The sequence below is a fragment of the Gallus gallus genome, chromosome 2, assembly GCF_016699485.2.
Source record: "Gallus gallus isolate bGalGal1 chromosome 2, bGalGal1.mat.broiler.GRCg7b, whole genome shotgun sequence".
NCBI lineage: Eukaryota > Metazoa > Chordata > Aves > Galliformes > Phasianidae > Gallus > Gallus gallus.
The window spans coordinates 114,968,370-114,992,115 of NC_052533.1; the positions used below are offsets into that span (position 1 = coordinate 114,968,370).

At 46.0% G+C, this 23,746-nt stretch overlaps 3 protein-coding genes and 1 long non-coding RNA gene across 16 annotated transcripts in view; 2 read left to right on the forward strand and 2 right to left on the reverse strand.

Annotated features, from left to right (window-relative positions):
- Positions 1-933: 933 nt before the first annotated feature.
- On the forward strand, positions 934-11,699 carry MCMDC2 (minichromosome maintenance domain containing 2). Of its 6 annotated transcripts, none has more exons than XM_040691137.2 (16): positions 934-971; positions 1,571-1,667; positions 2,821-2,965; positions 3,053-3,183; positions 3,279-3,338; positions 3,651-3,846; positions 4,299-4,421; positions 4,616-4,723; positions 5,897-6,025; positions 6,540-6,771; positions 7,880-8,085; positions 8,548-8,714; positions 9,061-9,237; positions 10,202-10,344; positions 10,742-10,851; positions 11,354-11,699. In XM_040691137.2, exons 3-16 carry the CDS (start codon positions 2,866-2,868, stop codon positions 11,518-11,520), a joined length of 2,049 nt encoding a protein of 682 aa, XP_040547071.1. In that variant the 5' UTR covers positions 934-971; positions 1,571-1,667; positions 2,821-2,865; the 3' UTR covers positions 11,521-11,699. The 6 variants fall into 6 exon arrangements, with proteins under 6 accessions (XP_040547071.1, XP_040547075.1, XP_040547070.1 ...); XM_040691141.2 differs by lacking the exon at positions 934-971 and adding an exon at positions 1,087-1,347 and having other exon boundaries at positions 2,821-2,996; positions 3,154-3,183; XM_040691136.2 differs by lacking the exon at positions 934-971 and adding an exon at positions 1,087-1,347.
- LOC107052740 lies at positions 10,845-15,599 on the reverse strand. 2 transcript variants are annotated; one of them, XR_003073965.3, is made up of 6 exons: positions 15,561-15,599; positions 14,332-14,441; positions 13,133-13,221; positions 11,845-12,601; positions 11,500-11,564; positions 10,845-11,418 (listed from the first exon to the last, which is right to left on the reverse strand). It is a non-coding gene; the product is annotated as an uncharacterized LOC107052740 (long non-coding RNA). The 2 variants fall into 2 exon arrangements; XR_005856110.2 differs by having other exon boundaries at positions 11,500-11,600.
- A 94-nt stretch (positions 15,600-15,693) lies between these two features.
- LOC121112089 overlaps positions 15,694-23,746 on the forward strand; it is a 41,653-nt gene continuing 33,600 nt past the window's right edge. The window contains exons 1-3 of one of the 3 annotated variants that reach the window (XR_006936343.1): positions 15,694-15,732; positions 15,912-16,014; positions 16,110-17,625. The gene's annotated coding sequence lies outside the window, so the exon portion shown is untranslated. Of the gene's footprint in view, positions 15,733-15,911; positions 16,015-16,109; positions 17,626-23,746 lie in introns of those variants that run through there. The other 2 variants (XM_040691150.2, XM_046928396.1) reach the window with 2 other exon arrangements.
- Positions 16,671-22,265, reverse strand: TCF24 (transcription factor 24). Of its 5 annotated transcripts, none has more exons than XM_046928402.1 (5): positions 22,159-22,265; positions 21,820-21,891; positions 21,072-21,178; positions 19,548-19,951; positions 16,671-17,743 (listed from the first exon to the last, which is right to left on the reverse strand). In XM_046928402.1, the coding sequence occupies exons 4-5, from the start codon at positions 19,923-19,925 to the stop codon at positions 17,630-17,632; spliced, it is 492 nt and encodes a 163-aa protein (XP_046784358.1). In that variant the 5' UTR covers positions 19,926-19,951; positions 21,072-21,178; positions 21,820-21,891; positions 22,159-22,265; the 3' UTR covers positions 16,671-17,629. The 5 variants fall into 5 exon arrangements, with proteins under 5 accessions (XP_046784358.1, XP_025003757.2, XP_040547097.1 ...); XM_025147989.3 differs by having other exon boundaries at positions 21,820-21,916; XM_040691163.2 differs by having other exon boundaries at positions 21,072-21,916.

Sequence of the window (23,746 nt, forward strand, 5' to 3'; positions counted from 1 at the left end):
TCAGGTGAAGTCCTTGGTGACTGGAAAAGAAGGCAATGTAGCACCCATTTTTAAGAAGGTAGAAAGCGTGACCCAGGGAACTATCAACCTGTCAGTAAAATTGTAATTATTCTTGAAATTAATGTTGTCAGCAGGAAGGCCTTAGACAAGTGGAAGCTAAACCAGGGTTGTTTGGTTTTTTCATTCTTTCACGTAATACCTAAGTAATGCTGAGTAGTTGCTGTGTGAGGTGTGGGAAGGAGTCTCTCAGTAGAGCAAGTAGGAATTAACATTGGAATGGAAAGAAGGAAGGATCTGTGTCGTCTGTGGGAGGGGAGCGGTGGCTCTGTGCTCATTTCCTAACCTGTCACTCTGAAGTTTTGAGAAGTCTGGAAACAGCTACACAGCTGTTCAGGACAGCCAGTGACTACATGAATTGCAGGTATAATCATTCGGCAGCAGTGTATGTCTTTCTGATGGGCTGGAAGACAGAAGTTGTTGCAGTCTGGTATATACTGCACCCCTTCATTTTTGTTCTCTCTTTTAGAAATGTCTCTAACTAGTTTCCTGACTAGGCATGGGCTCTCCTATCCTCTGTCCTCTCTCCCCTCTTTACTGGGGTTTCTTTCTTTTGGTTTTTTTTTTTTTTTTGGCATGAATGCATTTCCCTTTCACTTGAGATCCTCTGTTCACTGTATTCCTTCTATTCTCTTCCATGTTGTGAAGTGCCCCAGTCAGGTCAGGACTGCCTAAGGCAAAGTAACAAACTGCGTCCTACTTCAAGCAACAAACCCCTCCCATACTTCCATAGATGAATGCTCTTGTTCTGTATCTCTGCATTTCATGGCGGTACTTCTCATAGTAAGACGATGGAAGTGGGGCAGGCCCTTCACAGAACCCTGAGTTGAGAAGTAAAATCTCAAATGGTGGCAAATCCGAGGCAGGAGACACTACGTGGGAACCGCGGTGCTATTCTCTTCCTATTCAAGCAGGTGCTTGAGAAGGGGAGGTGACATCTGTGACCGATGGTGGAGCGTTAGAACTGAGCGCGCGAGGCTGCGTTTTCCCTCACGAAGTGGCGGGGCGCCTGCGGGGCCGCCTGGTGCTGCCGCCGAACTGCCCGAGCCCGCCGGCGGGCGGCGAAGGCGGCAAAGCTTCGGGGTGTGGCGAAGGGAAGCCCTGGGGAATATTTTGGGCTGCGAGGAGGGGTGGTGGTGATGAAGAGGCAGCTGGGAGCGATGGAGGTGGTGTAGGGCGCGGTGCTGTGAGGCAGCGGAGTGCGGCTGTGGGGGCTCCGGTGGTGTGAGTGGCTGCGCTTGGCTCTGTGAAACGGAGCGGCAGCGTGTGGAGAACACCGTGAGCCGTGGGGTAGGCTGTCCTCGCTGTGCTTCGTGTCTGTGCTTTGTGGCCCCAGAACATGACACAGTGATCTCGGGGCGGTGGGGGGAAGGAGAGGCCATGGTTTCAGCTGGACTTTAATCTCTTCTTGTAGAAGATTTGAAGGGATTGAATGGTAATTGCATGGGATTAATCCTAAAGAAATCAAAAAATAAACCCTAATGTAAGTTCTCCTTCAATCTGTGCATAAAAGGTGACACTTCAGGCCAGTAGAACACATCTAGCAGCCCACCCCCAGCATACAGCTCTGACAAGAAGTTCTGTGCTGTTGCCATACAGGTGCACCTCAGGTACCCTGTTCTCTCCCGGGTCTGTCTGTCCTCACAAACCAACTTCTGTCACCTCTTGCCACGAGTCTTAATGAAGAGCTTTACTTTCTCTTCAGCTTCTTAATGCTGTGCTTTGTCTTGTTCCAGGTAGCTACATCTGTGTTTGAAGGTTTAAGTGGTGTTTCATATTGGTTACCTACAGAAAAGACAGATGATGATTTGTAAAATAAAATCTGTGTGATGGGTAAAAAATCATAGAATCAAAGAATCCTTAGAGTTGGAAGGGATCTCTAAAGGTCATCCAGTCCAACTCCCTTGCAGTGACCAGGGACATCAGATATGTGTATACAAAATGCCACATTTTGGCCTTAGTACTTCTCCTTCTAAATTCATAAGAGAAGTTCTCAGATTTTACTCTGAAAATGCAGATGTGCAAACAGTATGCAATAAATACAGCAGTGAAGGGTATTGTCACCTTCCAGACCAACTCTGTGGTCTTGAAAGTTTTATCTACAGGAATAATCATAGAATCATAGAATGGCCTGCATTGAAAAGGACCACAATGATCATTGAGTTCCAACCCCCCATGCTATGTGCAGGGTCACCAACCACTGGGCCAGGCTGCCCAGAGCCACATCCAGCCTGGCTTTGAATGCCTCCAGGGATGGGGCATCCACAACCTCCTTGGGCAACCTGTGCCAGTGCGTCAGCACCCTCTGTGTGAAAAAATTCCTCCTTATATCTAACCTAAACCTCCCCTGTCTCAATTTAAAACCATTCCCCCTTGTCCTATCGCTATCCACCCTCATAAACAGGATCGATCATCTGTGAATATTGATATTTGCAAGATCTACACCTTAAATAGATGCTACAGAAGGTGACAGCAAACTAGGAAAGTGTAATTTAAGAAATAAATGGTCCCTCAGTCTCATGTTTTCAACATCTACGACAGCCTTCAAAGCTATATATATCTATATATGTCTTACTTTACCTCCAATGACTGGGGGGTGGGGGGAGGTAAGGAGAAGGAGGGCTAAATGCTGCCTTCAATTTGATGGGTCGTGGGTTGGGTGGTGCAATAATTCAGTAATAAGAGGAATAGTAGAGCATTTTAGGAGTTTAACTTCATTTTTATTGTAGCATGTGTGGCCAATTCTGACCTAATTCTTTACAGCTTATTCCTGAATTCTCACTAAGAGTCCAAAGGTCTTTTTGGAAGATGCATAAAGAAATACAGAAAATGAAGGAAATTATCCTTGTTTACCTTGACAGAAGTGGTGGCCTTGAGAAATTCATCCACGATTGCAAAAGATACAACGGTATTGCTCACTCAATACTTTGTTAACACTGGTAAGTATTGTTAAGCAAACCTCTGTTATTTTTTAAGATAATTTTTGCTCCTGCAGACTCAAAACAGAGTTATGCTGTGTATCGTTTCGTTATTTCAATAAACCCTTCTGATGTTGCTGAATTGGATGCAACTCTTGGAAACTGTATTCTTCATAAGCCCATGGAAGCTGCAGGGATTTTTCAGTCAGTAAGTTTATAGCTGTGGTCAGGGCTGACAAAAATAATCCTTCTCTATTTTAACTAGATGTTCCTTTCTAAAGTGAAGTTATTTTTCAACCACAGGTATGTTTCGTAGCTATTAAGACGTTATCATTAATCGAACAATTACAGACGGAGGCCCAAGTGAGTCCAATTGTTTCCGCAGTTAGATCTTAAATCTTTAAAGTCTGGTGAAGTGTTAGTAAAGATTACTTTGGTATTAATTTTTCAGCCCTTATTTTCCCTTTGCTTGTCACCTCAACATATTGCAAGAATTCTGGCATAACTGATGGAATTGTTTTTCCACTTGACATGTTTCTGATTTTTTTTTTTATCCTAAAAGCTATTCATACACTGTGTTGCATTTCTTCGTGTAAGTAAATTGAATTTATAAACAGCATTTTGAAATAAAAACATGTGAATTAAATATATTAATGTCATCCTGTCTCTTGTTAGATAAGCATACTGCTGAAACCAACACATTTGCCACCGTTACCGAGTTACGTTCTCAGTCTTTCTGCATTTCCATTTAATTACTCGTCTAAGAGATTTTATATGTCTGAAGGAATAGCGATTGCAATGGGAACTGTCACAAAATACACCCAAGGAGCAAGATTTCTTTGCACTGGGGAAACCTGTCCATTCTCTGAAGGTAGCAGTAGAAGAAGTTAATACTCTGTCATAGAATTGTAGAACCACCAGGGTTGGAAAAGACCTCCGAGATGGTGCAGTCCAACCATCCACCTACCACGTTTCCCCACTAAACCATGTCCCTGAGTACAACATCTAAACACATCCTGAACACCTCCAGCGACGGTGACTCCACCACCACCCTGGGCAGGCCGTTCAGTGCCTGAAGAGCTCTTTAATAATTTAGTTAATTCACGAGATTGAAAACCTCTGGTGAGAGGCATTTTCCTATGCAGTCTTTATGAGCGCATGTCTCCATCTGGCGGCCAACGTGCGCCAGTGGCAGCGGGCTTATCTGGAGAAACACTTGTGAATTCGGAATTTCTCTGCCCAGTTTTTAATTACTTCTGTGCTTAATGTGAAATGCTTATATATGCTTATGAAACTTTTTTTTTTTTCTTTTTTCTTTTTCAGGTTTTAGGTACATAAGGGTGCATCTGCCCGGAGCTACAGAATCTGCTACAGTGAGGAATGACTTTGTGTGCGGTTTGTGCTCTTCACCACTGCAGGAAGATATGAAGTTCAGAGTACTTGGTGGTAGGAACTGCGTAGTTTTCTTTCTAGGTCTGTTATCCCCCTACTTCTGGTATGCAGTACGTAAACAAAATGGCTGTGGGGATCACAGCCGCAAAAGATAGCAGTCATCCTAGAGGGAAGAAAAAGAGCAAAGCAAAAAGCTCAGTACTTGGTTTTCAGGACAACTAACCTTTTCCTTGCCTTTATCTTGAAAGATAAACAGATAGTTGAAATGATTGACGCCAAAGTTCTTCATGCTTTAAAAGGACATTCCAACCATAAATCGCATTTTAGGATTCAGACTTTTACAGTTTTCTTGAGAGGTATGCTGAGTTTCAGTTCTAAGATCTGCTAACAGTGTTTTAGAAATGAATTGTAACAATTACTTGCATTTTCCTTACTGGTCCATTTCTTTGGATAAACTGATGAAAGTCATGATAATGTATATTGATAATTCATATAGGTTCTTTCTCTAATAAAACTGGGCGGGGGGGGTTTAGTCACCTGCCTAATGCAAGCATAAATGATTGCAGAGAATAACATATAGCCAAACTGTGGTGTTCACTTCTATGTCTTCCTTTAAGCAAGATCCCCTGGCCAGCTCTGCTGCATTACATTCCAATTGAAGCTTGTTTTTTCCTCCTTTCTACTTCCTTTGGTCATGCTGTTTTGCACCCATTCCATGTGTTTTTGGCATCCTTCCTCAATCTAGCTGGTTTCCGCATTCGGTCAGGATTTTTGGCTTCTACTACCACTGCTTTCCACTGGGAACACCAAATGATTTCGAATGTGAATATCCAACTAAATCACAATTCGTCGTCATATTTCCAACAATTTTATCTGAACTAAAAAACATTATACTTTCGTGAGCTACAACTGCAGCACTGCATTATTGTTATGTTGGTGTGATACTGTGGATTGGGCACGCACTGCAATTCCCCTGGCTCGAGTGACCAGTGCAGTTAGGCAGGATCTTACAGGCTGAGATTCACACTTGGTTGGACATAACTCTCACTTCTGAAAACTAAATGTGACTTCTGAATAAGATGCACAGAACTACAGTCTTCCCAAAGCTGTGTGTGTACCTTTTTGAAATCTTTGTAACTATGGTCACTTTTTGGTGTGTGTTTTTTTTTTTTCTATCACATTTATAGGACAGTAACTGCTAGTGGTGGAACCACGAGCTTTGGAATATACTTGCAGACAACTGTCCGTTTGCTTTTCAGTGCAGAACTGAGTGAATCATCCATTTGCTTTATCAGGAATGTACTTCTCCTCACCCATTATGCCTTCCTTACTTTTTGCACTACTTATTTTGTATTGCGTGCTTCATTTGATTCTACTCCACAATGGTAAACCTGGAATCCAACTGTTGTTTTCTGCAACTAAGTGTTAAAAATGAAAACATTAGAAAAGCTTTCCGACTGTGTCTTTAACATCTTTTTATGAGCTAAAATATCTGCAGGTCTCCCCCACGTTTTGTTTTCCATTTCCAGATGAACTGGCCAATAGAATGACAATAGGAAACCACTACAAGATAATAGGAATTCCAGCTTGTGTACAAAATGGCCCACAAGCTACAGCGTGTATAGAAGTCAGTAGTGTACAGCCCTGTAAACCAAATGGTAAGGAAGTTCCATTTAGAATTGACTTAAAATTTTGAAAAACATTTTTTTTTTCTGTGCAAAATCTTGAGAACTTTTCATTATCTAGAAGCCTGGATTGCAAAACCACTGTGGGACCTTCCTCTTACAGTGTGAAATGTGCTCAGTCGGTCAGCTGAGAACGTCTCTTCCCCACTTCTCTTTCCATGCATTGGGAAATGACATAATTATTTACTGCAGTTCTTCAGCTTCCCCTTTCCAACTTCCCTCGTCACTTGTAAGCTGCTTGGGAGTCATACATGCAATTGACCTGATATTTTAGTTTCTTATTCCTTTCTTATCCCATTGGTTTTAGGAGATCGTGTCTGCGGCCTTTGGAGTACTAAAATTAATAGCTGTCAGCTGTTTACATTCTGAATTAGTGTTGAATGCATAAACATCTTAGTTCTTTGTAAGCTTTTGGAATGGCAATTTATTCTAATGTATCTGCACTGCTCCACTAAGTGCTTGTTAACCTCTGTTTTGTTTTAATTAGGTCCTTCTTTTATCGGTGAAAATTTTCAGTATCTACTCTCACTGACCTCAAGTTCATGCTGGAGGTTTACAGCCATGCTTGCCAATGTCTTTGCTTCTCAAGTTGTTCCACCAGGCACTTACAATACTCTTAAACTGGCAATATTACTGAGCCTAGTACAGACGTGTGAAATAGAAAGTGCAGATTACCTCGATCTCCTGATTGTGACAAGTGACACTCTAATAATTGATAGGTAAAGAGGTTCCTTAATTCTTACATTTTTGCTTTTTTAAGATAATTGGTCCTACACAAAAAGCAAGAGATGAGGCTTAAAAGGAATACAGGGTTCTGACTTGCTAAAAAATAACCATGAAACATCTCTATTTCAAGTGATGTATATAGGACTGCTGCTAACAAATACCCCTAACAGTCTCATAATGATCTCAGTAAGCTTTTAAGACTGGCACTGTGTAGCAGAGGTCAAACTAAACCTCTTTTCAAAGTCAAAACAAAAAAGCCCCAAAAGCTGGCGATTATGAAAGTGAAGTTCTCTGCTTTTCAAATCTTGTGTCACTTGAAGCCCTTCCATCACTGGATTCCCCACTACCTTAATTTTCAGTTATGTCCTGGTTTGCCTGGGGCAGAGTTACTTCAGAGAAGCTCACGTGGCGCTATGCTATGCACATAGTAATCTATTATCATTAACCTGTCAAAGCAGACATTACCTACACGTTGGTATCAGTGTAACAGCCAATTTACCAATACTTACCATTTTAATCAATAATTTTATGCTATTTCTTAATATGAGAAGAAATCATGCTTTAACATCTCAAAATCCTAAGGAGCCTTTGGTTGTGGAACCAAGCAGTGCGTAACTGTGTGCCAAGGAATATGGTGCAGGGGAGTGAAAAAGAAGTTCAGCACTCTCCTTTCTCAAAAAGAACTGGGGATGTAACGCAGGCAGCTGGAGCCTAGAAGTTACCAATCTTCTTTTTTTTCCCCAGATGGCCAAGAGAATTATGAATCCTCTGCCTTCCTCTAGAACAGGAATAGGCATGAATGGTACGGGGTTACATTAGGAGACTTCTTTGTTTTCCTGGGTATTACTTCTGTTGCAAGCCATGATTTGCCTCACATTAAAATCATCAGAAATACAGTCCTTCTGGAGAGAAAGCTTAGACTTCTGCGTTTGTATTGAAGTGTGCTTTACACATTTAGTCTTGACAGTGCTTTTAAGCCTGTTGTTGTTTATAGGTAGATCTCGATGTATCTATCATTACGAAGTGTTAAGAGCAGTATTAATTTAGAAAAACCGAGCAATTATTTGACAGTTTATGACTGACAATTATTTAATCCTCTAGGCTTCTGAATTACAGCATATGTCTCCTGCCTCGTGGCATACGACACCCATCCTCTAGCGACATCTTTCCTTCTGTGTCCAAAGACAAACACGGGACTGGAAGTGCTAGTATTCAAGCTTGCAGTGCTCTGCTGGCGCAGGGTGGTATCTGTTACATAGGAGACTTATCTTCATACAAAAAGGATAAACTTGAACTTCTGCAATCCGGTAATTTCGTATCTACTAACAAATGAGGGGACAGAATGAAACAAACATGTAAAACCATACCTAGGTCTGTTCCTCAGCTTATGGCCCTCAAATGCTTGGAAAATAACAGCTATTTTTAACTGGAAGTCTGAAAGAAATGAGGTCAAAAATGGCAAAATCCTATAAGTTTGCATTTGCTATGCAGGCTCCACTACAGGGATCCATTTATTGGCAAAACAAGAATTACTATTAGGTAAATGAGAAGTGTATTCATCAGGCTTGCAGGATTTGTGATCTAGTCTTTGAAGGACTTAGGCACCCAAACACTCAGTCCTCAGAACTGGTGGTATGGAAATGCCAAAACTTAATCATGACATATTCAGTGAAATACAGCAATGACTTTTTTCAGCTAGTGTGTTTGGAACTAGGATTTATAGTTAAACTACCTCAATCACATAACTGACGTATTTTGTACTGTCCTAGTTCTGGAGAGCAGGACAACAACGCTGTTCATTCCTGGGAAGAAGTATGGAGAAGAGGCTGACCAACAAGTGACTATTGCAGTTCAGACCAATTTTTGGTCTTACGTCGATGTGGGTTCTTCCCCAAAGAAACATATAGCAAGGGACAGCTTTTTAATCGGGCAGATGGTAAAGCAATTGACAATTATTTCTGGTTATTGTTATTTCAGCTTGGGAAATAATGAAAACAAACTTGTCTTTCTCAGAAATCTACAGCTTAAGTGACTTTAAATCAACTATCTTCTAAAATGAGTCAGCTTTCCCCAGAGCAAATGCCATTTATTTTATTCACAGTAGCTTTTGACAACTACTACTGGCACACAACTTTGTTGCTTATATTATAGATAACTCATTAGCTATTCTTGCACCATTCAGTTTCCATATGCTGAATATTACAGACTGAAAAAAATTGCAATGTTTCTAATAGTCAAAATTCCAAAATAATTTGTTTTCTTTCTCTGGGACTTCTCTTTAGGACTTGAGTTTGATGCCACCTAATCTTTTAGATGTTTTTGGGCTGTTGATATACAATGAATTTCCTTCGTGTCAGCTGTCTTTTCCTGTAGTGAATCATGTCTTGCAAAAAGCCATTAATCCCGAAGCCATGCTGTACAGAGTCTCACAGCAGTTCAGAACACAGGATTATGAAGAGGTAGTAAATATTATCTAATAATTTAGCAATGCATTATACTTGGAATCATAGAATGGCCTGGGTTGAAATGGACCACAATGACCATTGAGTTCCAACTATGTGCAGGGTCACCAACCACCAGACCAGGCTGCCCAGAGCCACATCCAGCCTGGCCTTGAATGCCTCCAGGGATGGGGCATCCACAACCTCCTTGGGCAACCTGTGCCAGTGCGTCAGCACCCTCTGAGTGAGCAACTTCCTCCTGAATACCATACTGTTCATGGAATCAGAAGGTTCTGTCCTGATACTCTGACAGATTATTGTAAAACCTGTCAATATTCACCTGGTACCTCTGCCCCCTGCCATATTCCCACCAACACTAAGAGGATCATCAGGGAACTTAGCTTCAGTTCTGTGAGAGTCGGCATAATAAATTCAGCATCACCTACCTTCTGAAAAGCACACTGGGTCAACATTTCTATGAATACAGATCTCTAAGACTTGCTTTTGATGAGAATAATTTGCAGTCAGTCATAAAACTTAGTATGAAATACTAGAATAGCAGCTAGTACTGGTCTAGTAATAGATCTGGAGGTTGCCAGCCCTACCTGCGGCAGGGGGGGTTGGAGCTCCATGATCCTTGAGGTCCCTTCCAACCCAAACCATTCTGTGATTCTACGAAAAGTTACTATCTCATTCTAAAGGAACTGTCATTATTTCTAACACCATTAACCTGCTGTAGGAAACCTGCCTTAGCAGGTTCATTTCCCTTCCAACCCCTGTGATTCTGTAACAGGTAATTCAGCCCAGTATCTAAAATCCACCCTTATGCATAGCTGAATGGTGATGAGCTTTTACAAAAATGGATGGTGAAATACACTGTTCTACCTCTATTACTATGCCAGTATATTAAAAGGTGTGAAAAAAAAATGTGTATTATTTATTTTCCACAGTTAAATGTTGAAAATTTCTCCCTTCTCTCTAGTTAATTTTGTTTGCTAAGAATCTTCACGTCCAACTGAGTTCTGAAGCAGAAAACCTCATTCAGGGCTACTACCTTGCAAGTCGCAGAGTGAGGACAGATTCTGTGCATGGATCAAAATTATCAGCATCTGCACTAAAAATCCTGTATGTCCAATGCTCATAGAAACACGTCAGTTTCCAATAGAAACTGCTAAGCAGCTCAGTTTATTAAGTAAAAACCCAGACATCATTTAAGTTTGGAGAAGTTCAAGTATAGAGAGTATCTTAACATCTATGAATACCATTTTATAGGACTGGTTTTAAAAAAAACTATTTAAAGAACTTTCTTAGACTCAATATTTCTTCAATATTTTCTTCTTTAAAGCTGTATGGAAAAATAAAAAGGGGGGTTACATTTTCTTAGCTTTCTCTTACATAAGTTTTCTTTAAAGCAAGAAGTGCAGTGTTACCTCCTGATTTACAGAAGTGCAACAGAAATATGCTATGTCTTCATTGCTGCAGTTTTTCAAGTATTTCTGATATGTTTACACCCATCTCTTAGGATTTCACTGTCCAAAGCTCATACTAAACTAAGTTTGAGGAAGAAAGTCCTTGAGGAAGATGCACTGATTGCCATCCTGTTGTTTGAATCATCTCTTACCTTAAAACATGGTAAGTCAGTCTTTAGTCTTGAGTATATTTTCATGTTTGGTCAGTCTGAAAAAAGCTTATCTTAAGTCAGTTGCAATAATAGAGGTATTTCATTTCAAGTGAAAGCTTCCAATGTTAAGAGTTGTGATCAGAAGGAAGTCTTTCAGTTGACTTTCCAGTGGTGAGCCTCAGTGCTGTACCTAAGGCCCCACACAGCACCAAGCCTCTATCCTTATGAGAGCACATTGGAGACATCGCTCCTCTGCAGCTGTAGCATCAGTCCAGGTTAAAGCATAAACAGAATTCTTTCCCTCAAGAAAGTAATGTTTTCTTTATCATGTCACAGTTGTTGACACAAATTTGGCAGGGACAGAATCACAATCTAATGCAGAAGTGCTAACTTACAAAACTGAATTACTCAGTAATCTATGCAACAGCTTTCTTTTTTCTCTCCACTCCTTACAAATACAGGCCAAAGGTTGCCAAGCCTCCTAGGGTCTGAACTGATTTCTTCTTTGCTTAGGCAAGTCTGCATTGTGCATAGAGCCAAACGCAGTATTTCCATTTGACCTCAGTGATGAGAACAGCCTGCAACAGAGAGATATTTACCTATTGCAGTGCCACCATCAGCTGCTTCAGTTTATTGGTGCATATGGCCCAGGGACTTACATTAGCACTAACGAAGAATGAAGTCTCCACTCTGAGTCTGAAGCTTCTACTTTAGCTTCCTGGGACTGCAGTTACAGAGAAGTAGACAACTGTTTTCAGTGCTATTTTGCAAAGAAATAAAGCACAGTTGATAGGATTTAATTACTGATGTAAGACAACTTTAACTTATTTGTGTACTATAAATTTTAAGATTTATATCACCTTACTGCTTCTTGCTTTATGTCTTAGTTTTACATTACAACACCATCATATTAGCACAGGATGCACATATGCTCCTGCAATCTGTAATAAGGCTTAGATAAGGACATTGGAGAAAGGAGAGCAAAAAAAATTAGTAGGCCCCACCTGGGAGGAAGCAGCTCAAGGGGTTCCAGTCTAACTGCCTCATTGCAAAAATGAGTGTAAAGACCGATACAGCTGCTCCAACTAGGGACTTCTCTTACTTGTCTTCCTAGCAATGATGTAGCTGTAGGCATAACACTGGGCAAGTTTTACATCAGAGGTCCACATTAAATGCAGCAAAGTGTATAGACTTCTACTCAAAGATGGATGAACTGAGCAAATATTGAAGGCTTGCTGCGACTTCTGTGCAGGTCAAGCAGCAAGATCATGGTGCTACCATTTACACAGCCTAACAAAACACAACACAACAAAACACAGCCATTGGAATTACAAATCCAAGATTTTATTTATACAAATACTGCATTGAAAGTGAGCAGAACAGCTTCCAGCATTATTATAAACACTAATTTAGACAAGAAAACAAGTTTTCCTATGTGTTTTAATCCTGTAATCAAATTTTGTTTGCAATATTAACTATATGAATATTAACTATGAACTTAAATATTCATACTGAGTTCTAACAGCATCTGAAGGGCTACTTCTCAGCCACACTCTCACTTGAACTTCATTCAGGCATTATTCACATTTTCATCTAAACTCTAACTCCATCTTACTTGACTTCTTCCTTTCAGCATGGCATTAGAAGTCACAGGACTTCACCCCGAGCATATTAGAATCAAGCAGTGCTTCTGGGAAGCAGGAAGGGCCAGGAAAGCATTTCCAGGTGCATTAGAAATCCACATTTCACACTGTTCTCAACCTGGAAAAAAAAAACAAAACAAAGCACTTCAAATTCAGTCAGTTTTCCATAAGCTTAATCTCAAACAAAATCATATGAAGTTACTAACTGTACTGGCACTTCAGATTCAAAGATACACATCAACAACCAGTCAGATGGGTAAACGGCAAAGATATCATCATGATGCCAGTAAAGCTATTTTCATAATAGACTTATCAGAAATAATTCTGGAAAGAATTCTATTTAAGCCACAGAAAGGAATATGTATCCTTAGAAGATTCAGCAAAAAGAGCCCAACTTTTTACTCTTGCCTCTCCCCAGCTTTACCTATGTGATGCTTTAAGCTGAAATGTTAATTCTTGTGAGAGTATCAGAAGAACTGCAAAGTCAAGCAGCAGTCTAAAAGCACCCTTAAGTAACAGGCCACATCTTCAGCCAGTGTGAGCTGGCACAACTGCATGCAGCAGCAAACACGGCTAGCACAGCTCTCCACCAGCCAGCAAACAGCTTACTGGAGCCTCAGCATTGTAGCATCACAGCAGAAAAACTTACCTTCTTAAACACCCATACTTATGGAAATCAACAGTCTGCTGTTGGCTGTGCACAGCTTGAAGTCAGTGGAGAAAGTCATCTGATAACATCTTTGAAAGAACAGAATAAATCAAATCAGAAACGAAAGATCTTCCCAGTTTGATGTGCCACCTACTGATGAGCTGGCACATCAGATACAGTGTTACTCATCACAGAAATCAGCTGGGTAAACGGCAAAGAGTCATCATCACAACGCCAGCAGACAGGTTCCCACCTGCCCTAAGACTGAGCTATTTTTCCCAGGTACCAAATGCAAGGGGGTTTATTAAGTTGGCCTCCGGAAATGTGCTTCTGGAAATCAAAGCAGAACGGTGTTTTCAACCGTTAAGCATGGAATGAATTTGGTGTAGCCAGGAACAGGAGAAAAGCTCTTCTAGGGCACAACAACATGGGTCCCTGCTGATACAGTCAAACCTCATGTGCCAAGTGTTTTTTTTTCAGAGGTGAAGTTCACACCATGATTCTCTGTCCACTTTGACCATATTCTGACAGACTGATGTGGTAATGTACCAGCAGGGATAGTGATTTGAGTGCATGTTCTTTACTTCAGCCTTTTACTTCCAGCTAACATCTGTTAATCCTTCACAAAACTATTTATCCAGTTAAAAAACTGCATTCTCCAGTGCTCTTAGAAGTCTCTCATTTCTGATTCCTTCACGATTCTTAAAGTAATACTGTCACCCCACAAGAAAGCAGTTGTAAAGGCTTTCTAACTGGTATCATACCTTTTAGAAGGTCAGCCTCAGTAAAAGCTCAGTTTGCTCTCTACTGTCCTGGGGTTCAAGGAACAGAAGGCCAGATTTTAAGGGCTATGGTTGGTAATTTAAAAATGGATAAAACCTCACCTTTCAGTATCCATGGCAGTACTATGTGGTAAGGCAAACTGAACTGCATAATAGACAACTGGAGTCATTATGTAAGTAAAAAGCTGAGTAGTAAGAAGTCAGCCAGTAATTCAAAACATATGAACTAGTCTGTGCTAACTGAGGAATACTGTCTAGGACAGCTTAAGACTTAACCCTTCATGCGAATGATGATATACCTTGTTCCCACAGTAAGACCATTTACAAGCCTTAAACAGCTGCAGAAGTATAGACCTAGATTTCAGGAGACAGCTTTGGATGCTCTCCTCACCACTAAGTACAGTGAGAGATACTTACATCTGTCAGAATTCATGTGACATCTTCCTGCTTGCAAGGTAACAGCACAGAGCTCAGCCTGAAGATTCCAGAAGCCAGAAACCAACTCATCTCTTAACTGCTTTTGTTGCCTAGAACAAGGAAGAGAAGAAAAAAAAGGTTTTATTCTCCAGAGCATTCTACTGTTGTAATCCACCAACAGAAGAGTTCCAGAATGAAGAATGACTGATTGCAGGATTAGGCTGCTCCTAACAGCCTCCCCTGGGGAGAGGAATATCCCAGCAGGGTACAGCAAATTACACAGCCTCTAAGCCCTTTGTGGGCTGTGCTCTGCAGCACTGACTGAGGGGTTTCCCTACAGGCTGAACTCAAGGTCAGCCCCTGTGCTACAGCCCCGGCACAGCACTCCCACTGAGACACCCGGGGCTGCCCTGCTGTGCAAAAAGGGCATACTCAGGGTCACAGTGCAGCACCAGCCAAGTCCCCCTCTGGGAAAAGCAGTAATTTATCTTCAGAATTAGGACACGCACTTGCCAATCAAAGTGGCTTATCAGCAAAAGCAAGTCTCCTCAGGCGCCTCATCTGTCACTACTTCAGAGGCCTGATGAGCAGCCTGTGAGGAGGCGAGTACCCCAATGAGACCCGCTGTAAGCCCACTCCGGGCAGCAGGCAGCAGCCTCAGCTGCACCACTCAGCACCGAAGTGAGGCCACTGACAGCACTCAGCCACCTCTGGTGACCAAAGCAAAGGCTGATACTCTCTCATCCCTCAAATGACGCTTTAAGTTAAGTAAACGCTGCCAACGATTACTGCTTTCAGGTCAGAGATCAGATTCACTTAACCGCCAGCACTGCACTCCTCGAATTAAACTGCTGGCGACGTAAGCTAATGCCTCTAGAAACAACATGAAGTGCTGAGAGCGACGTGGAGCCGCAAGGCAGCATCAGGTAGCCAAAGCCCTCTGCCACCACCCGAGCCCTGCGCTGTGCCCCGCGCTGCTACTGCCGCCCCCAGCCGGAGGGAGGCCTGCACGGGGCCGCCGCACCAGCACGGAGCCAGCCGGCCAGCAGCCCGCCCTCAGGAGCGGCGCGCGCCGGGCACGGCCTCGGGCTCGTGCGCCCCCGGGCCTCACGTAACCGAGAGCGGCTCCTGCCAGCGCAGCTGCCGCAGCACGACCGACGCACGCGACGCACGCCCCCCACGACCACGACCAGGGCCCGTCCGTAGGGCCCATCGCTGCTGCCGCTCACCAGCACACAGCTCCCCGCAGCGCCGCCTCAGGAAAGGCCAACATGGCTGCGCGCTGTCCTTAAATAGGGCGCGCGCCGCGGGGCGGGGCGGGAAAGGCGCGCGGGCCTGGGGGCGCTTCTGGCGGAGCTGCGCACGCGCAAAAGGTGGCGTCGCTGTCGCGCTGTGGTGACGGTGAGTTGGTCCTGAAGGGAGCCGCGGGAGGTCGGTGCGTGTGGGGGCGCGGCAGTGGGCTGCGGCTGTGGTAGGGGCGGGGGGAGTAAGGGAAGAGCGGGAGCGGCTCGCAGCGGCTGTGGCCGTCCGGGTGGTGCGCACCTGGCGGCGGGCAGCGTGCGTTCCGTGTCTCTGGGCAGAGCGGTGCTGACTGGGAGCGTGCCTCGTCCTTCAGCTGGCCCGTGAGAAACCGTTCCCTTCGGACGCAGCTTAGAACCGTACAGTTGGAAGGGACCGCTGAAGGTCAGTTCCCCCGTGCTGGCTGACCTCTGCCATCGCTGGGCCGGCCGTGCTGTTCACACGTGCATCCCCGCCTGTTTGGCGTGCTCGCTTCCCAGAGCCTGGCAGCGGCGTGAAAGGAAGAAGCCTTTGCGGACCGGTGGGCGGCATTTTGTGTTGCTTTGCTGCGGGCCTCCTGAATTCTGCCCCCTCCAGGTGTGTTCCGTAGGAGCTGCTGCGCTAGGTAACGGCACGCAGCGTGCAAGCGTTGGGTTTTCTCCGCCTAATGGTGACTCATCGCCACGTTACTCCCCGCCCGCGGCGCAGGCTGAGGTTTGGCACTGCCTTCTGGCTGTCATTTCACCGCTCCTTTCTGCCCTGACCCGATGCCATCCATGTAGATTTTAGTGATGTGTGAACCCCGCATGACTTCTCTGTGCTTCTGCCACCCTACCTGGCGTTTTCTCAGCCTCAAACTTCATCTGCGTTTTATGCCCTCATCTCGTATGTTAAGACTTAAGTTGTGAAGAAGTCCTCAGAACAGTTGGTACAAATGCACTCCTAAAATTAAACAGCCAAAATCACCCCATTCCTCCAGGAACACTGAAACAGAAGCTATTCACCCTATGCAATTAGAAACAGAAGTGAGACAGATTTTGCAGCTCGACAAATGTACAATGTCCAGTGAATAATATTTAATGTTTACCTTGACAATAACAATATATGAAAAGTACAGTGTTTTACAGAACAGATACATTAGGTGGTATTGGTGCGTTTAGTTTCAATATTTCTTGCCTACATATAGGAAATGATGTAGTGAGTCACGTGCTGTGAACAAGCCAGCTCTCAGGGCTCCATTCATCTGTGAAGCCCTGTTTGAGAGGAGTGTATCTTGATGTCCTGAACAGGCAAATAATAGTTCTGGGGTAACATTTAACAGACATGTCACATGCAACACAAGGCTATAGACCAATACAAGCAATACTTAATTAATGGAACTACATTTAATCTGTAGAGCGGTCTGTGTTTGTTATATGCGTGTAGGATAGATTTCAGCACATCTTTACTTAAAGTGAATGTGCACCCCCATTTTCAAAGAGCTCCATGCATTTCTGACTACCTGAAGGATGAAGGCATGACCTGACTGCTGTCTGTGGGCTTTCTGCTATTAGCTTCATGCCATGAGGAAAGGGCACGCATTATTTGGATGGCTATTTGCAGACTTGTGTGCCATTTGCTTTTCTCCAGAGCTTGTCTTGCACTGCACTTAGCCAATATGCATCTCCCTGTCTCCTTTTCTTGTCATGTACCTATCAGCTTCCTGTGCTGAGGTGGATGAGAACAGCTGTTGTTAGCAGTCTTGCCCCTGTTTCTCTGCTATCCATTGGTGCTGACAGCAGCTGCCTTCTCCTCTTGCCCTGGTTCAGATACCAGCAGTATCCTCAGTGGTGGAAGCCAACGATAAGTCGCATTAAGTTAATGAGGTACGAGAGATCTTTAAGAACCAATTCCTTCTGATCCACAAACAGTGTTTCAGGAATTATGGCTGATTGATGTGGTTTGTTTTTTGTTTTTTTTTTTAATTTAAATATATATATGTGATGTAATAAATAACTTTTTTTTTTAATGAAAAGGGAGACTAGTGTTGTGAATTTGTTGATGTTTCTCCTTGGTTTGCGCTTTCTCCTTGTGCTGAGTGATTCAAAAACTGTCCTGTCGCTCCAATGTATAACCTGGATCGCATTGGCCATTTCTGCAAGACAAGAACAAGCACCGTGCTGAGACACCGGGGGTCTGAATGCAGCTCTGAGTGACAAAAGCAAAGCTTTAAGTGTCGGTGGAATCACGATAGAAGAAGTAATAGCATTCTTTTAAAATTAAGACACTCGGGGGAACAGGCTGGCACCTTTCCTCTGAGCAACAAAGGTAGCTCTAAAACTGGAAGGGGCCTGTCAAAGCATTAGCACTGCAGTTAAATCTCAGCCCTTCTATTTAAAGACATAAAGAAGCAGAATGTTCTCTCTTGGAAAGACCCAAGGATCTCATTTGGTATTTTTTATTGCAAGCCTGATGTTATGAATTCATCTCTATTAAGGCATCTGAGACGTTACCTAACTTGAAGTCATTAACCCTGCTTCCTGTTCGGTGTACACACAACAGCACCTGAACGTTTTAGTTTCCACGTTATTTGTATTTACTGTGCTTGACACAGGAGTGTTGTTACAGCCCTTATCTACACTGCTCTTCTCATATCCTGCGCTCAAATGTTTTGAGGCATTTGCTGTGATTTCTCTGGGACACTTCTGTTCTACTTCCAACTAAAGCATTAATTTACTACCCAAAATATCAGAAAGTTTGGTTAGACTGATAGGATCTCTGGCAAAACTGCGGGTAAATGACACGTAAATAGGATTATCAGAAATAACTGCTGAATGAATCAACTGTTGCTGTATTCCAGTAGCCTGGGAAATGTGCAGCTGGATCATTTAACTGCTTTAATGGCTATTTTTTCTGCCAGCGGTAGTTGGCAGCTGTTGAGAAGTGCTGTGAGACCTGTGTCCCCTCACCCTGGCCAAGGGGGCTAACTGGAGCTGGCGAGAGCTTATTTTGAAATACATCACAGTGTTTATTTTTTTTGTCCTTCAATTATAACCATTTTCTGATTTATGTAAAGGTTTTGCTTTCCTAATGAGCCTGCTAATCATCCGAATGGGCCGGGAAGCCTACGTTCGCATCGCGCTTTTTACCACGACCGAGAGCGTGAACAAGGAGCTCTCTGTGACTCAGTCACTTTAGAGGAATTAGGGCTTACTTCAGGAATTAATCATAATTAAATCATTCTGAATTCATCAGCCTCTTAATAAAAGACCAGCAGTGCGCTAACTCACTCCCTTAGACCGGAGCCAAAGAAAACACCTCGCAGCATTTCAGCATCACCTCAGTCACTGTGTTTGGGAACAGCTCCCATCCCCAGGTACTCCCTAACGGCAGTTCCCCCTTTGTGTCCTCTGCATCTCCAGGACTGGTTTTGGATGAAGGCAAGAGAAACAGCAGTGTGTACCAACTACGTGAAATAAATGCATCAGAAAAGCACTTTCGCAGGAAGAATTAACATATGGCCAGTAATTAATGCCTTATTTCATATCTTGGAGAAACACTGCAGACCTGCAAACATTGCCGAGCACCGCCTTGGCCGGGATGGCCACTGTGGAGCATCCCACATCTCAGTGGTCCCACACTGGTTCTGGTGGGTTTGGTGCGGGTCTGCCAGGCTTCCCACGGACACTGAACAGATACTGGCGTTTCTCTTCCAAGGATGGAGTCCCACTGCGCTTGGACTGTAGCTATATCTGATATTTTTATGAAAAGTCCCTGCAGGAGGGGAAACACCAGCAACTCCGGGTATTTCCACCAGGCCCACAGCACCCAGGTGCACGGTTATATGGCTCTGGCGGACTCAGCTAAAGCAGTCTTTCTGTGCATGCATTCTAGCAAGGTAAATCAGCCCGCAATTGCCAGTTTCGTCTGAATATTTTAACACCAGTTTGCTGTCCTACCTTGACAGGATGGAGGTACCCATCTCCTCGGAGGGCTCCCAGGGTCTCTCCTGGAGACTCCTCCTCGTCCTGGAGGCTGCGCGTGAGGTGCGCGATGTAGGTGGTGGCCAGGAGGAGCACATCCAGCTTGGAGAGCTTGGTGTCGGGCGGCACGGAGGGCAGCGTCTTCTGCAGCTCCAGGAAGGCATGGCGCAGGGTCTGCACTCGGCTGCGCTCCCGTGCGGCGTTGGCGGCCGCGGGTCGCCCTGGGCCCGTCCCAGCCCGCTGCCCGACTGCGGGGGGTAGGCAGGGGCTGCTGCCTGCAGCTGGAGGTGGCAGCGACTCGGGCTCCGGGCTCAGGGTCTCCTTGCGGGCCTCAGGTAAATGCCTACAGTCCATGGGGGGCTTCCCCAACAGGGAGTGGCCTGTAAGTGACAAGAGCATCCATGAGGCTGGCGGCCGTGGCTGAGGGCTCATGGTGGTGGGTGAACCTCAGTGCCAGGCCGGAGCCGCCCAAGCTCCTCATCACCCCTCACCCCAGGCCCACCGTGCTCCCGCTGCACTCACGCTGCAACACTGGGCCCAGTGTGCTGCTAGGAGGAGACTGGAAGCCCCACAGCCAGGAGTCACCATGGGACCAGGAGCACTGCGGGGTGCAAGCAGCATCCAGGCTGCAAGCACAGCCCTCAGCGTGGCCCCTGCTGGGTACCAAGTACCTGTCTGCAACCTCCGCTTGAAAATAAACACAGGTTGTGGGCATGCACCAAGAAAGTTATTGAGTGAACATCATAGTATTTTCACCACCCAGAGAAGGAGATAAAGCATGGAGTCACATTATCTCCTGACTACAGAAATGGATGCCTTCTAGAAGCAACCCCTATCAGAAATGAGAGTGCTGCCAGCTCTGGGAAAGCTGAGGCTGCTACACGTGGGTGTGAGTGACTTTTGGGCTCACTGTTCATAAACCAGCTGGTTTGCTGCCACACGCAGGTACAGAGTCAGAACTTTCTGGGTGGTGCTGTGTGAAGTCAGGAGTTGGACTCGATGGTCCTTCTGGGTCCCTTCCAACTCGGTATATTCTGCCATTCTACAATTCTAACTTACACCCTTGAAAAGACTGATTTTTCTCTCGGCTGGTATTATGGGGAGCACTTTCTGTCAGTCACTCCAAGGATGACAAAGGGGAAAAGAGCCATAGAACACAGCACCCATGTTTTGAAAGGGGAAGCTTGACGGCTCAAAAGGTTGGGAACAGTGTCCACATGTCCTTGTAAACCCAGCAGCACTCAACCCTTTCTAAGCTTGTCCTGTCGCTTTTGTTTTCTAACTTAAGAATCGGAGTCCTGTAAGCTATATTTCGGCCATCGGGGGGCAAAAGAATCATGTGAGAACAGCAAAAACCTTCCTTTGAGCAAAGCTGCAATAACTGCTGAAAAGTTCTTTCCCAGCTTCCAGAAAAGACCGTGCCAAGCCCCCATTCCTTGAGCTCATTCAGCTCCCCAGCAATAAATGCTCCATCCGCGTTCCCCGCAGTGAGACTCATACCTGAGGCAGTCGCTCTTATCCAAGCAGAGCTTCCGAGCTTCCTGGGCAGCTCCTGGCTTCCCTGCCTTGCAGAACTCTGTGCTGCCCTGGGCCAGCAGCAAAGGCACCTTACGAACGCAGTCAAAGACAATGGGATTTTAAACATCTGAATAAAAATCGATGCACGTGAACGACTGAAGATCTGCGTTTACAGAAGCCAAACCTTGATGCTGCAAAGCGTTTCAGCCCCACACTGAAGCCCCCAGAAGTCCCATTGCAACCACAGTGGACGGCAGCAAAAAAGCCACAGCAGCGACCCAAAGCCAATGACTGCAATCATTATCATCTATGTACAGTAAAACCCATGGAAATCTACTTGAGCTCGGCCCGAATGACAGCAAAAAAACAGTCTTTAAACTGTTTGCTGTAACTTAAGCTGTGATCAGGCAATAGTGTATTCTTTCCTGGTGTTTTCTCCCTCTGTTAAGCTGCAGTTGGCTCTGCATGCCTCATAGTGCCACAGACACCTCGGCTGCCACTGGGTCAGTATGGTCATAAACAAAAGCAGAGCGTGGTAGTGCTCCCAGCTTCAGCAGTGGCGTTTCTCGTTTGCACAGGGGTACGGACAGAGTGGGTTAGCAGTGCCGGTCCGTCTGCTAAAACACACTGAGGGCAGGTTTACGTGCAGTTATGTCTCTGCAGCATTGGTGTGCGGCAGAGCAGAGTCGTACCTCCTTGTGTACGACAGACAAGATAGAAACACACATACCTGAGCACCTCATCTCCTCATGCGTCCCTCGGAAACCGGAGCTTCACATCTGCAGGGGATGAAGTCCTGGGCCTGAGGAAAGTCAGCAACAATTCACCTGCGGAAATCAGAGCTTTCATTGGCTCCAACTTCAGCTCTGCGCCGTTGGCTTTTACTGAGTGCACACAGCACCGGCGTGGGACAACGTGACGCCCAGAAAGCCGGGCCGTCTGTGGGGATGTGCTGCGTTTGTGCTCACATCCCATGCGCTCGAAGCGGTGATGGAGGAAAGAAGGGAGAAAAAAAAAAGAAGAAGAAAAGAGAGCGAAAAGCCCCGACGGGACACCAACCCGCACTTACCGTCCCAACCGCACCACCCGCCGGGCCCGGCCCGCCTCCTTTATAAGCCGGCGGCGGCCGCAGCGCGGGGCCGGGCGCACCTGGCCCCGCCACCGCCCGCGGGCAGCGACCGCCCCTCGCCGGGGGGGGGGACGGCCCGTCAGCCGCGGTTGAGCCGCGCCGCGGCGTGGGTTGGAGCAGCGGGATCGAAACGGCGGGCCGGGGGTCAAACGGTTTCTGTAGCGGGCTTTCCCTCCGCCCCATCGCTGGTTCTTTCTCCGGCGTGTCCCGCGGCCGGCCGTCCCTCGGCCCCGCACACCCGTGGGCACCGGGCCGCTCCGAGGCGCGGGCGGGACGAGGTGCGAGGAGGGCCGGTCTGGAACCGAGCGGGGCCATTGCGGATCAGTGACGCTAATGAGGAGGGACGGGGCAAATAAACAGCGAGGGGATCGAGTTCTCCCAGAAAAACATTTTGAATGGAGCCCGATTTCACGATAACGCAGGCACAATAAATCAAGCCTTGGGCGCGGTGGAGAAACGAAGTCCGAGCCATTTGTCACTGCTTTTGCAGCCAAGAAAATGACGAAGTTAATCGCTAGCTGCGAGGGGGAGCCCGGGAAGGGGCGGTTTGGGGCAGGAGGCGGGCCGCCCCACAGACCCACAGCCCGTCCTGGGGGTGACGGCTGTCCTGCGGGCGGGCTGCACTGCAGGGGTTTCCCTTCTTCCTTCGGGAGTGGTTCTGACACAAATCACTCCGTGCGGATTTACAAGGCCGCAGTTACGGCCTTCGTGTGCACCGTGGATCACAGCATCGTGGAATACCCCGAGTTGGAAGGGACCCGCAAGGATCGTTGAGTCCAACTCGTGGCTCCACATCCAAAATCCAAACCCTGTGTCTGAGAGCGCTGTCCGAACTCCTTGAACTCCAACAGCCCACAGCCCTGTGCAGCCCGTTCCATGCCCACCGCCCTCTGGTGCAGACCCTGTCCCTCACCCCCAGCTGCCCCTCCCCTGACACAGCTCCATGCCGTTCCCTCGGGCCCTGTCGCTGTCACACAGAGCAGAGCTCAGCGCTGCCCCTCCGCTCCCTGTGAGGAGCTGCAGCCGCCATCAGGCCTCCCTCAGCTCCTCTGCTCTGCGCTGAGCAAACCAAGGGGCCTCAGCTGCTCCTCACACACCTTGCACTACAGACCCTTCCCCATCTCTGTCGCCCTCCTTTGGATGCTCTCTAATAGTTTTGTGCCCTCTTTATGCTGAGGCACCCAAACCTGCACCTGCTGCTTGAGATGAGGCTGCACAGCAGAGAGCAGAGTAGGACGATCCCTTCCCTCACCATCCAGCAGCTGGGCCCGACCCATCAGCATGCTGGGCCCGGGAGAATGACGGCTGTGGCTCCCTGGAGGCTGATGGAGCACCCCCAGGAGCTCCTCTTTCCTTCCCTGATGGCCACAGGAGCCCCGGATCGTGCACACACATCAGGGGGGTGGTTCTGCCACACCCCAAGGCAGTGTCCTTGCCTGCCCAAGACATGTCCGTTCAGAATGGGCTTTTAACTTCTTGCATTGCAACGAGGAAAACAGATCCAATGATTTTTCCTTGCATCGACTGT